Source organism: Gobius niger, assembly GCF_951799975.1.
Source record: "Gobius niger genome assembly, chromosome: 5".
Lineage (NCBI taxonomy): Eukaryota > Metazoa > Chordata > Actinopteri > Gobiiformes > Gobiidae > Gobius > Gobius niger.
Genome location: NC_136856.1, coordinates 19,019,022 through 19,034,060, shown reverse-complemented (window position 1 = coordinate 19,034,060; position 15,039 = coordinate 19,019,022). Strand labels below are relative to the sequence as shown.

At 42.2% G+C, this 15,039-nt stretch overlaps 1 protein-coding gene across 2 annotated transcripts in view; it reads left to right on the top strand.

Moving 5' to 3' along the window:
- The first annotated feature begins 509 nt into the window (after nt 1-509).
- pcdh11 (protocadherin 11) overlaps nt 510-15,039 on the top strand; it is a 181,464-nt gene continuing 166,934 nt past the window's right edge. Inside the window, exons 1-2 of one of the 2 annotated variants that reach the window (XM_079556374.1) lie at nt 510-1,111; nt 9,146-11,653. In XM_079556374.1, coding sequence (XP_079412500.1) covers nt 572-1,111; nt 9,146-11,653 — 3,048 coding nt within the window. In that variant the 5' untranslated portion in view covers nt 510-571. The remainder of the gene's footprint in view (nt 1,112-9,145; nt 11,654-15,039) is intronic. The other variant, XM_079556375.1, reaches the window with a different exon arrangement.

Below are 15,039 nucleotides of genomic sequence, written 5' to 3'. Positions count from 1 at the left end.
GGGTTAAAATTATTACTGGTGTATATATGCAAAATAAACACTAATATTACCAACAAAACAAGAAAGCGTGATGTATTTTTATATGGGGACAAACTCATCCTGAATGTGCTATTGTGCTGTAGGAGAAAAGGTTTTTTTTTCTGCATCAAAATCATAAACGATAATAAATAAGAGATGTTCGAGCATGAACACACTAGTATTTTACTCAATAGTATTCAACCTCCCACTCATTCAGAGGCTTTACTGCAATTGATGTTTATTTGTTGAACTAAATGTTTGAAAGGGTTCATTGCTGCATGTAAACCTAATTGGGAAATGGCAACCTTCTTGTGGCTGGTTGCTCGGCGGATGTATTGTAAAGGTTAATTGTGTGAAACAGCTGTTAATTTGTTCTCAAGACACGGAACCATGTGTATCACAACTAGTTAGGATGAATAGGTCAAAGGAAGTCTCAGCAGTAATTGCAATGGGCTATAATTATCTCTCCATATGGACTTTTCACATTGTCTTTTTCTTCTCCTGTGCCGTAGAAGTCCAACCGTAAAAGTGAAGCTCGCCTCTCGTCTCGAGTATGGACTTGGCGGGACAGGCCTATGTGCTGGTGGCTCTGCTCGCCTGCACTCTTCTACTATGCGGGGCCCAAGAAAAGGACTACACTGTCAAGGAGGAGCAGCCCGAAAACGTCCGCATAGGCAACCTCCGCAAAGACCTGGACCTCAACTTGGACCCCAGCATCCGGCTCTCCTCCCCGCTGCAGTTCAAGCCTGTGTACAAGACGGGTGACGTGCCTTTGGTGCGGGTGGAGGCCAACACCGGGGAGATCTTCACCACGAATCACAGGATTGACCGGGAGAAACTGTGCTCAGGGGTGTTCGGCGACAAACGCTGCTACTACGAGATCGAGGTGGCCGTGCTGCCCGACGAGATCTTCCGACTGGTGAAGATCCGCTTCCTGATCGAGGACGTGAATGACAACGCGCCGCTGTTCCAGTCCACGGTCATCAACATCTCCATCCCCGAAAACACTGCCATCAACTCCAGATACCCCGTGCCCTCCGCATTCGACCCTGACGTGGGGCTCAACGGCATCCAGCATTATGAGCTGGTCAAGGTTAGACATTCAGTTTTTTAAACTACTGTGATGAGGTGATGTTCTTTTTCTTGGAATTCAGCATACTTGTCCACTAAGTCCTCCTGACACATTGGAGACAACATCCTTACACTACTGTATGTCGGTCATTCTATTGGCTCTATAAGGCCACAGTCAGGCTGCGGCCCTTATGACCTTTTGATCTACTCGTGAATGTCCGAACAACAGATTCAATTTGTTTCAATGTGCCCCTGGCCACTTGGCAATGTGTACCTAAACCCGACACATATCTGATATTTTGCAATTCAATTTCAGTTTGAATGGCCAGGTCACGCGCATCTGACCTCAATGTTATTTAGGTCAGATGCAACAACACAGTCGCTTGTAATAAATGAAGTGTGCGTCAGTGAAGGCCCTCACCTCACGCTTCACTGTTGGACTGCACACTGACACGTTTCTATGAATAGGCGTCGCTGCCACGGCACTGTAAAAGGCCATAGCCCAGGAACGTGTCCCTCTTCCTTCTTAGAACAATTATGTTGTCAAAGTGTTTTTGGCTTTTCACACACACTTTAACATTAACAGATGCGGCACCGCGTTTCAATCCGTGTTTGCTTTCTGAAACACTGTGCCTTGTTTTACGTATGCTTGCCACACTTAAGTCAAATTTTGTTCTGACAGGTGATGAAATACAATTTGCATTATTTAGGAAAAAAAAGATTTCCCCCAAAAGGCATTTGTTTAATATGTTGTTAAAGTTTTCATTAACTGACCATTTTAAAACCTTGCTAACACATGTTAACCACCCTGTCTCTCATTAAATACATTTGTTTCACTTAGGATTCACCACATCTGCTGGCTTTAAAAATACACATTTCATTTTCTAACCCCCGCCCTACATCTGATGAATGTGCGAGTGGTCTCATGTTTACATTACAGTAATAGTTATAATGACGTACATTCAACATATTGATTTATATCTAAATGCTCAGACAAATACTTCCAGTTGATCAGAGGATCAGAGGAGCACTGAAGGCAGCCAGCCAGGTTTCTTCTGGGTCTTACGGTTTCCCCTATCTCCAGAAACATGCTGGTCTGGTTGAACCGGTGGCACCGCGGCTCAGGACTAACACATGAACACAACAGGTGCTCACTTAAGTGTCTCACATTATTTTATTAACTTCAGAACAGTGGATTGCACAGTGTAAATTATGACCATTACTTTTAATTAAGCTTATAGAAGTACATTCATTAAAAATCTTGTTGGGACAGAGTCATTTTGTTGACACTAAGCCCAATTATTGATTTGGTGCTTCGATAAAATTCCATTTGGCTGAGCTCAGAATCAGACAAGCAAACCTTGGCGGGTGTACATCCCTGCCAGCGTCCAAATGATTATAAATGAAGGCCTGTCTTATCTGATATATGCGGCAGTGTTCTTTGGATGCTGAATCATCAGCTGTACAAGCTAGTTAACAAAGAGCTGCTCTGATGTACCTGATATATTTATGATCAAATACTCACTTGATTGAAGATGTGAAAAAGACTACTGCTACAAAAGCCATTCTGTATAAATTAATTAGGTTCAACTGGGAATACATTCAAGGTAATAAATGAACTGAGGGAATTACTCAGATGAATCTGCCCTAGGCCACAAAATGTAAATTTACTGGTTTTGACGTACCACAGGGGGTCAGAAGCCAGTGCTTTTTCAGCCTCTGCAACTTCTTCGCCAGAAAGAAGTGAAAGCAACTGAATGTTGCAGTATTTGTTAGAATAAAAACTTCAGCAACAACATTTTTGGTGCCCAATGAATAATCTGCACAGAGAGAGAGGAACCATTTACCACCACGGTTTGTGCAGTGAAAAAATAGAATATTTTGTTGCATTTATGTATTTAGCAAAGTGTTTATGCGAAATATGAAAGGTTAATTGTTACAAAGTAGGAACACTTAACGCTTATACACTGGTTTTCTTTTCTTAAAGATAACTGGTTATTAGTTGCTAAAACCATCTGGTGTGTTTTATTTTCCCCTATGTGGACTATGCTATTTTGCAGGGTGTTGTATTCCTCTTATCGTTAAATCTGCTCCAATCACAGGCTTTGCTGCACTAATCCGCCTGCAGCAACCACCTGCCTTGATTTCTCTGCACTAGGTCAATTAATATTTCTTATTTCTTTCCATATCGTTCTCACAACATGATTCTGATGTTATCTCCGTACAAACATGCACATATCGCTGTGGGCAGGTGCTAGGGATCTGTAAGGTTAACTCATTTTGATGCAGCTGAACAATTTCCAGGGCTTTTCATGAGCCGCACGTCTTTTCACACAGAGCATTTCCTGCACGGTCCTTCAGTGACCAGGGAAGTTTGCAGCATCTCATTTGAGTAAGCATGTGCAGACACAGCACAATTCACATGTGCAATATGTACCAACAGGTCCTATGCGTGCTACATATCTGATTAAAGCCAGTGAGGAGAATCTAATGTTTTATGCTAATCAGTGTCTCATGCAGGACCAGAGAGCTTTTCTTTATGCAGTAATTGGTGCTCGATTTAAGCGGAGGAGCAATATATATACGCTGTTGCTTCTCGGACTCGGGGCGGAATTCACACAAAGTAGGATAATACGCATTCTCCATTAATAGTCCTGACAACTCTCAATATTAGCAGATCGATGACTGCCGAGATGAATCTTATATTGTGTGTGGTGTAATGAGTGGGAATGAGAAACACATTCATACACCAGAGATAAAAGAGGTGTAAAGGGAGAACTCGATGTTTGTACTCAAGTAGAACATAATCTATTCTAGAATCACTTTTCAATACAGCAGAGTAATAGTAGTTTTACAATTCATACTAAAATGACTTTTGCTTTTATTATTACAGATACAGATGCTTAAATCCAGAGACAAAACTTTCTGTCAAGGTCAATAAACAAATGCATGCACACAAATTACAATCTTATCATGAATGATCTTTGGTAACTTTGTTTTTTAAAATACTTGTTGTATTTTTTATTTAATTTTTTGTTAGAGAATACATTTACAAACTACAGCCGATTACAAGCTGTTGCGCCAGACCAAAGCCCAAAGAAAACCGAAAAGGTTGGGTCAGGAAGAGAATATCTATAAATCTATATAAAAGTGATTGCTATTCCAGAAGGTTAAAGATTTGCTATGGGGACTGTGGATCCTTGGAAAGGTCACAAAGGAAATAAAAAGATTACAAGTAAAAATGCCCCTCGCCTCATAACAACGCAAATGGCACATCGCTGTTTCCTGGCTGAACTTAACATTTTTGAGTGAGCACAAATTGCTGCTCTGTGTCTGTCAGGAATACAAATGTGCATCTTTTAAGCGTCTCCCCTCTGCCAGGGTCTCTCCAGCACGGCGTCCTGAATCGCTCATGCCTGGAAAATCACCAACCAAATGCTCTGCTCATTATTGTGATCATGGGCAATTATTCTCTTTGCCCTTTACTTTACTTTACGGAGAAAGAAAAATGCCCAGGATTATCAAGGTTTGTCAAATCTGCTGCTGCACATTGTCCTAAGGATACACGCACCTGCCTGGCTTTGAACTTGCCTTGCTGTTTTTATTGAACTCCCGATAAGATCATTTGGTTTTTGTTTCGGGAATCCGTGGGACTGGAAAGAGCCAAAGACATTTGAATGTTAGGCAGCTTTGATTTCAGCCGTGCAGTGGAAAAAGCCAAAGGTTTTCGAGGAGGAAGAATATCCTAGAATAGCTCTTGGCCGCTGAGCCACCTTTTGGACTATCTTTGTGCGCTCCAGTGAGATTTGTGTCAGAAGAGAATTATATTTTGCCCAGGTTTTTTATGTTGCAAAAAAGCACGCTGGAGTTTGCTATCTTCAGTCGAATTTCTTGCTTGATTTTTTATTTTTTTCTTCTTCTTTTTGTACAAGCAAAAGATAAGAATCCGTTGGTGATGTCTGAATTTTGGTTGAAAAGAGACTGGTAGTGTCATCTTTTGTACAAATAGTAGCACCGGTAATGACGAAGTGTAGTGCTAGCAGTACTATCCATCATCAATTTTACTACAGTAATAGCTCAACTACTAATACTTTACCGTTACCAATCAATCGAATAAAACTTGACAAGATTCCATTTTTCGTCATGATGAGTTACAGCATTTGTAAATCATATTAAAGGGAAAGTACCACAGGATAAACCGCAGAGTGCAGGTATTTAAATGGTCTAGGTCAAACAAAACCCAAGATTTGCCCATGACAGAAGGTTCAATCAGTCGTTTGTATTCTCCGCAGAAACATCGGCAGGACATCTGGATCCTGTTTCGGGGCCTGTATTTGAGCTGTGATTTGCAGCTGCACTGTCCACATTCATCTGGGTTGCTTTATGTCATCGCCTTCAGTCTCGTTTTGGTGGGCATAGTGTCGGAGAGTCTTGCTGAGATCAATGTGCCGCTGCCGGCTGGGGCATGCCTCACTGATTAACCGCATGATGAAGTGGATGTCTGTATTTTGGTTGACCAAGCAGGAGTTACTCTCGCCTAACCTTTAGACACTGGGATTTTTCTCTAGGAATTTCACATGCCGGTGTGCACAGTTGCAATATCAAATCCAGTGAGTAAATGTTGCAATACATTGATTTTGGGATAACTTCAGAGGCTTCTGCTCATAGACGAAAAAAGGCACTATGCTTGCTTTCTTAAAGCCACACCAAATAAATAACATTGAAATAAAAGCATTTATTTTATGATAGATATTTTCATCATTGAAAAATACCTTATAAATGTACAAACAAACATGTGCCTCTCATGTCATGACTGTAAGTTTACCAGGAATGGGTACGTCTCCAGCTTGTTGCCATGGAGATGTCGACTAAAGTCAGCAGAATTTTAGATCTAAACAGGCTAAGTTCTCTATACTGCTAAATCTGCTAAATCCATCTTTTTAAAGCAACTGTACATTGTCCTTCAAATAAACAAAATAAAACAAACTCCAGGTTGTGATGTATTTGTGAGATATTGCCAAAGTCCACTAGGTATTCTTCGACGACATCTTAAGTCTCTCTTGTTTTGAGTGTGCATGTTTTGTATAGTTCAGTGAATAGAGAAAATAATCAATGTGTTGCTTGCTGCCTTTGAGCTCCATTCAGTTTTCGTTCGCATCATATTTTGACACATTCACCTCTTTCTGGGGTTTAGCAAAAAAGAGACAAACAATTCCCGGCTTCTACTGTCTTAATTATATGCATGAGTTCATGGCCGGGGGCGATGTTGGATGGGGAAGAGAAAGAATTAGTGAGGGAAATGGGTGAGGGGACAGAGACAGAGGGAGTTTCTATCAGCATTATAAAAAGGTGCTATAACCGGGTGATGAATAGCTCTTGCCTGTTAGCCCAAAGCCGGGGCATCAGCGTGACTGCCGCCATCCTGATCTATTCACCTCCCAATCTCACTCTCCTCACAGTTTTAATAAGGTCATCAACTTGGCGGAAAGATGCATCCCCGGATAATCTCATGCATTGTCTGCGACGGAAGGCTTCAGAGTGACGCTTCCTTTTTCTGCAGCTATACTGTATCTGTGTTATTCACAGTTACTCAGTCTTTTTCATCTAAATGATTCTGAAATGATTCGCCTCTTATCAAATTCAGAGTCATCCAGTGCTGTGCATGAGATTTCTGAGACTTAAATGTGATTGTATTGGTTTGGCATATGCAATCAGATTCTCCATTCTATAGAATAATTATAATCAATTAAAATGATTATTTGCAGTTATGGATGCAGCTAAAACTACACATAAGCAAGAATATTACCAATCATTTATAACAGTGCAAAGCCATATCAAAGCAATGGGGAGCTTGAGAATAGTTTCATATTAAAAAATGTCTTCGTAAAATATGGATGTTTAAGTTTTTGAGGATACATCCTTCCCAACTTTTGAGTCTCTGAGTGATTCCTGGGAGCTGGCCTTTTCTTAGCCTGCCCTAGATCTTATCACAATACACTAGGCTAATTTTGCATTCAGGAAGACGCACAGAATGAGAGATAGCTCTCTTGAACTAATTGAAATGCGCTGTGTGCTGTCTTGTCAGTTGTAAAATTGTGTGAAACCAAGACAAAAGCATAGAGGAAATGCTCCCTCATAAATCACTGCACTGCATTCCCTTTGACACATCCCTAACTCTACATCCCTCTATTAACACCAGGCTTTGCCAAATATCAGATATTCAGCTACTGTGCCATTGCTGAGAACTGTTCAAACATATGAGAATTGAGCCTGCACGCTGATGCTTTACAATAGAGCAGCTGGAATGTTGACTTGGACCTTCTAGAAATAGTTATGCTTTGCGCATATACGGTATTATCGTCATCCACAGACCACTGTCCCCTGAATCATTTATATGCAACCTCTATGCTTATGCGTATGTATTTTGCTCACCAGAAGGATTACAAAATCAGGTCTGAGAGAGCATGGCTGCAGTGTATGCTGTTTTAAGTAGTTCTGTCAATCAAATCATGACAACCATTCCCCAAGCAATCACTCCCTCACAGTAATATAACATGCCACAGTTTGTGGCAGTGTGTGCTTGTGCTGTCATAAGGGCAGCTGTAGTGTACAAATGAAAGTCCTCTTCTATCTGTTTGGTAAAAAATTCCTCACTTGAACAAGGGGAGTTTTGTATCTTAATCTCATTTGATAACTGTGCCTAGACAGAATAATCTGCTGTAGCATTACGTGCAGCACGAAGCTTATCTCCTTAAAGAGGATGCTTTTTCTTGTTTTACCATGAAACTGCTTCTGACTGAAGGAGCTTCAAAGGGCTCCTTTGTTTCATAATGTGCATGCAGCTCATTCATGGGCTGATCTTCTTCTTCTCCCCCATAGCCTCTTTCACTCTCTTTCTGACACTTGCCTCTTCCTTCCTTCCTTTCCGTACTCCTCTATTACGGTCAACTATGCATAATCACTGATCTCAATATCAGCCCTATCTTTCTGTATCATTAATCAGTGTTTGTCTCCAACTGCGCACCTGGTATATATCTTACTGTACTCTGAAATGTGATTAATGAGTAGGCTTTATAGACAAATGTGCAGAAATGTGCAAAACCATTGTTAGCATGTTTAACCCATTGGTGTACAATTGGTTTAGCCTGAACATGTTTTCATAGAACATAGAAAATACTGTTTGAGACCAACTTGAAACCAGCTGCAGGATAGCTTCACTCGATCTGTGTAATATCCTATCTTATTACCATGCTAATGGAAAAGCAGAGTGAACCATGTTGCTGTCAAAAGCTGTTTAATTTGAAGTTGATATTCATCACTGCCTGAAAACCACAAGCTTCTGAAAGTTACAAATGAACCTGGGGAAATTTCCTCAAAAGCCTGTTTGAATTTCACAGATAACTTCAAATGCCATCTGAATCTAATTTTTTAGGATTTCAGCAGCACAACGGAGAGACATGACATGTTTATGATCCAATTATGAAGTGTTACCTGCTACAACTTATTAATCGCTTTCTCACATTCCCCCAGAGAGAAAACATGTGCAACTTTTCCTTAATGACGCAATGTCTGTGTGAAAGTGATATCGAGGAAAAACGTATTTGTGTCACTGAAATGGAGGCGAAATGAAGCAAAAGTGTGCTGTTGCTTTTATGTGCAATGTTTACATGAAGGCACTTTATACAGTTTTTGAATTTATAATACATTCAAAACAAAGTACTTTTATATAAGTTGTTCGCCCATGGCTTGCATTGGTGTCCCCTGGGTGCTCCGTTTTCCACGTCCACTAAAAACATGTAAAATAGGCCAGGATGAATGAGACAATGGATGCAAATAAGGCCACAATCCAGAGTGGCATGTTTATGGCTTGCACTCTTACAACCAATTAAACAAATACATACATTTATGGTAATACTTACATAGTATTTCACATTATAACTTGATTATTTCCCCCACAACACAAGAGATATGATACACGATGTAAAACTTCGCTAAATGGCTCCACTGATTCTCTGAGCATCTCACACTAACAGTGATTTTCCATTTTCTGTTGCAGGCTGTCAGCGAGTTTGGTCTGGACATCATTGAGACACCCGAGGGTGACAAGTGGCCACAGCTGATCGTGCAGCAGAACTTGGACCGTGAGCTGAAGGACACCTTTGTCATGAAAATTAAGGTTGAGGATGGAGGCAGCCCCCCCAAGTCCAGCACAGCCATCCTCCAGGTCACCATCTCCGACGTCAACGACAATCGCCCCATCTTCAAGGACAGCGAACTGGAGGTCATGGTCCCCGAGAACGCTCCTACGGGAACCTCTGTGGTGCAGCTCCACGCCACAGACGCCGACATGGGAACCAACGCGCAAATCCACTTCGCCTTCAGCAACCAGATATCTGCGTCCACCCGCCGCCACTTTTCAATCGACAGCACCACGGGACTCATTTCGGTGAAGCAGCCGCTGGACAGGGAGGTCACGCCGGTTCACAAGCTCATTGTCTTGGCTAGTGATGGCAGCTCCACCCCCTCCCGCGCAACTGTCATCGTTAACGTTACAGATGTAAATGACAACGTCCCATCCATAGACACTCGCTACATCATCAACCTTGTTAATGGGACTGTCCTGTTGTCCGAGAACGCTCCGCTGAACACCAAAATAGCTCTAATTACTGTTACAGACAAGGATGCTGATCTTTATGGGAAAGTGACTTGTTACACTGACCATGATGTTCCCTTCCGGTTAAAGCCTGTCTTCAACGATCAGTTCTTACTAGAAACAGCTGCCCCCCTCGATTATGAGATGACACGAGAATATGCAATCAAGATAGTCGCTTCGGATAGGGGGACGCCCCCTTTGAACACTTCCGCCATGGTGTTAATTAAAATCAAGGATGAGAACGACAATGCTCCCATCTTCCCCCAGCCAGAAATCCAACTTTCAATTCCCGAGAACAACGACCCGTCTACACAGTTAATAAAAATCAGCGCTACGGATGCTGACAGTGGACATAATGCTGAGATTATTTACACTCTTGGCCCTGACGCTCCTGATGGCTTTAACATTGACAGACGATCGGGAGTCCTCTCGGTTGGCAAGCGGCTGGACAGGGAAAAGCATGAGAGGTACTCATTCACTGTCATAGCCAGAGACAATGGGTCCACGTCCCTGCAGAGCAATGTCACCGTCAGGCTAATTGTCCAAGACCTTAATGACAACAACCCGGCTTTCACTCACCCGGAGTATAACTTCTATGTGCCTGAGAACCTGCCTCTCTATGGAACTGTGGGCTTAATCACAGTGACAGACGCGGACGCCGGGGATAATTCCGTTGTAACCCTTTCCATTTTGAACAGTAAAGATAATTTCATCATCGACCCGCAGACCGGCGTTATCAAACCTAATATTACCTTTGACAGGGAGCAGCAAAGCTCATACACGTTTATGGTCAAGGCTGTGGATGGGGGGCAACCTCCCAGCTCCTCCTACGCCAAGGTCACGATTAATGTAGTGGATGTAAATGACAATCGCCCCGTATTTGTCATCCCATCCTCCAATTACTCCTACGACCTGGTGCGAACCGCCACCACCCCCGGCGCCGTGGTCACCAGGGTGTTTGCCATTGACAATGACACAGGTATGAATGCGGAGCTGCACTACAGTATCATCAGCAGTATCATCATCACCTCCAGGGTCTCTCCGCGAGGCCTATTTGCCATCGATAAAACAACGGGTAACATTACACTGCAGGAGAAAATTGTGCCGGCCGATCAGGGACTGCATAGGCTGGTAGTCAAGGTCAAGGATCTAGGCCAACCAGAGTCGTTGCACGCAATTGCACTTGTTCACCTGTTTGTTAATGACACCGTGTCAAATGCCACCTTCATACAAGAGCAGCTGAGGAAAAGCATGGAGACACCTTTGGACCGTAACATAGGCGACAACGAAGAATTGCCTCAAGCCAATGGATATGTTATTGTTGTCATAGCCATCATAGCGGGCACCATGACTGTCATCTTAGTGATATTTGTGACCGCTTTGGTGCGCTGCCGGCAGACCCCCAGACACAAGGTGGTGCAAAAGGGCAAGCAGAGCGGGGAGTGGGTGTCGCCTAATCAAGAGAACCGTCAGATCAAAAAGAAGAAGAAGAGAAAGAAGCGCTCCCCAAAAAGCCTCCTCCTGAACTTTGTCACCATCGACGAGTCCAAGCCCGACGACCCCACCCACGAGCATGTCAACGGCACACTGGATCTCCCCGTGGAGCTGGAGGAGCAGACCATGGGGAAGTACAACTGGGCCACCACTCCCACCACCTTTAAACCTGACAGCCCTGACTTAGCCAAGCATTACAAATCGGCGTCCCCTCAGCCGACTTTTCAAATCAAACCCGAGACTCCAGTAGCCCCGAAGAAACACCACGTGATCCAAGAGCTCCCCCTGGACAACACTTTCGTTGTGGGCTGCGACTCGCTCTCCAAGTGCTCGTCGACTAGTTCCGACCCTTACAGTGTGTCGGAGTGCGGCTGTCAGGGGGGATTCAAGACCGTGGGGCAGATCACCACCCGACAGGTAATTCATGAGTTCCTTTCTATAAACCCACCCACTCTAGTCCCCACTCACTCCTCCTCCCTTTGCTGTCCCATGGCCAATGTGAAGCTCAGAGGGTGGCAGCATGATGCCGGATACACCCCCACAAACCATGTCTACACCAATGTCATTTGCACCAAAGAATGAGATTTCAAAAAGGGAGAGAAATTGAACTAACAGAGGTTTCTGTTGGGTAGCATTTGTGAATTTTTGCTGCATTCAATGTTAAATATATAAAATAGAATTTAGAATGTGTTGTATCAACATCGTCTTTTCTTAAGAATAAAACCTTAGAATCCTTATGTTGATATAAAATCTTTACACTTTGGTAATCGAGAAGAATGAGAAAGATTATTAGAGTATGAAGGAAACAAAGGAATTTGTAATTACTTAAATAATTGAACATTTATATTTGTGGATGAGCACTGTGCATTAAACTAATTGAATCAGAGGTGTGAATGTATTTAGCTTACACATTTGATAATAAGGGCTACTCATGCATATATTTATCCAAAAAGTATCAAGGTAGCAGTGCAAATCAAATAAATCTCTGCGACATGCTCGAGCATCTTTGTAAATAATTCCACTTTTTGTCGCGGCTCCCGTTCGTCAAAATATTAAGTGCTTCCTTAACTGTGCCAGCACAAGAGGCTCATTTGAATGCCAAGGTACAGCAAAGGACTTATGATTCCCTAAGAGATATGTGCCAAATGCGAAGTGCCCCAATAAATAAAAAGGCCTGCGAAGGGAAATAAATGTAAATCAGAGGTAAGGAGAGGTGGCCTTGCACACTCCTGACAGGCCACAGTGAGTGCTATACGCAAGAGTGAGTAGAGCTGTGGGCGGGGGGAGGGGTCAGCGGGATCAAGGTGACGCGGAGCCTTGAGACCAATATATTTAAACACCCAGGGAGTGTAAGGGAGTCTATAAAAAGCCCGCCAGGCCAATTTTGTATTTAGCTCATAAATGCTGTTCTTTAATGACCCAAATTATTAGAATAAATGAGGTATGTAAGGGATTTCTACCAAAGTTTTAATTAAGATGACATAGGTGACTTTGTAGTAGTGCAAAAACAAAGTTGAAGACGCCTTTCAAGGGGATTCATTCAAATATTTACTCCTCGCTTAAAACAATTTTGTAAAGCCTCCTCAGCTGATTGTTCTCAACATGGAAAAAAAAAAAGCTTTGGGGGAAGAAAAAGAAAATTCAGCCACAGTATTGAATAAGTATTTTAGCTAATAATGACAACAACAACAAAAAAGCCCCAGCGATGTGATTGGCATGCCATGTTAACGTTGCTTTTAGTCGCGACTACAAGAATATGTTGCTTCGTTTCATAGCTCCCCTATGTGTAATGCTTTCCCATGTTCTAAGTTCAGTTTTGAGCACATTTGTTTGTGGTTCAAGGGCATCCTCTTTTTACTGTTGTGAACATGATTAGTTTGTCTGTCACTCATTCATTTCTGGGTCAATTTCGATGATATGATTCATTTATGTGGAGCATATCTCTGTTGTGTTGCACCTAGTTTTCATGTCACCTCTTTTCCCCCCCCCTATCATATTCGTGTGAGTTCGTAGCAAGCGTTCCAAATTCCTTGTGGCATAGTTTTGGTAAATGACTGTTGATCCTGCGTTACATTGTGCGCTGTATAATTGATGAAGACTCCCACATTGAGTTGATAGGCATTGCCTTCATCCACCTTTTATCCCAAACCTGGTTAGAAGCGATGCTCTGCCACGCTCAATTATACTTAAGCCTGCTTTATGCCCTGCTCGCAAAGATTTTATTCATAATGTGTTTGTATGACACAGTGACGACTTGTCAGAATAATTTCCCCCTCTTGCCACAAGTGAAGGGAATATGCAGAAATATTCACTGCCTGCTCCATAATTCCTAAATTATTACCCATCATGCCGTTTATGCATTATGGCTGCAAATTGATTTTCACTTATGCTGCTGATAAGAGTGGAGCATTTTAGCGGAAATAATTTAAAATCAATGAATATCTGATTAGTAAACATCTCGTCTAATCTTGCGCTGGAATTAGCCCGTGATTATTTTTAGCTATACTCCAATTTAACGTTATCTGCGCTGTAAACCCAGTACCTCCACACTGATGTTATGAAGATAGTCCACGTCTTCCTTTCTTCTTAACCCCGGAGCAATTGACTAGTGATGCCTCCCACTTTCGACACGAGATTTCCCACCAGTTTTAAGAGTGCTTATTTAAAGCCTGTGTCATGAAAAAATAGCATGAAGCTTTGCCTGATGAGAATTGGTAGCTGCAAAGGTTAATTAAATGCACCGAAGGGTTAATCATTTATAATATAGTATGATTAAAATCACTGTAATTAGGTTTGGGGAGAGGTTGATAAGACTGAAATAAAGTGGCAGCCGTCTTTTAAGATGATTATTATAGATGTTATGCCTACCTAAGGCTCAGTTGCGCTCTTAAGATTCAAAGATACAGTACCCGACCCATGTTATTGCAAACTACTTTGAACATTATGTAAAATGACAGAGACCTTGTCTGTGAATAGGATATGAATACAGACACATTCAGAAGATTTGTTCTGGTTTTTAATATAACCTATTGAAAGGTTAAGCATGAAAAATAACCTTTTCTTTTCACACAGTTTTGAGTACTGTAATTTTTGGACTCTTGAGTGCACCTGAATATAAGCCGTACCAAAATGTAGAAAGAAAAAAATATATTGTACATATACTCTATAGGCCGCACATAGTCTATAACCCGCAGCTGTCCACGCTGCTACAAACGCATTTGAAGCGCCATCAGCGTACAATTACTTTTATAAAAGTGTGTTGAGAGTTTAAAAGTTTATAAATTTGATTATATTATTCTTTAAACTTTTTTACTTTTAGCTATACGGCCTATGAGCATGGCATCGGTTATTGTAACAATGCTTCTTGTTCTGTCCCTATCAAATAAACATATAAATAAATAAAAATAAACCCACTTGTGTTCAGTCAAACCAAAGTGCTGCCCGCACAGCGACTCCTCCTCGGGAGTTAGGCCGTGCGCACACGGGACTTTCCCGGTGTTCAAAGCTGCTCTGAGCTGGGTCCGTGGTGAATCGCTCGAGGCCGGCTTTTGATGAATTTAACCCGCACTTCCCTTTGCTCCTCCATAATATTTCAACAGTGAGAGAATTAAACGCATTTATTTTGCACCCGATGCCACGTTACTGCTGTCCCTGCCCCAGTGTGCAGGAAACACCAGAGGTAGAGGAAGACAGCGATAGGGTTTGCCACCTGTCCCAGTTATTGTAACTGTGTATTCTCTCCATTGTCTCCACGCAACTTTATGTTTGGATTTGGAGCTGTTACTGCGTCTTTCTCACGTCAG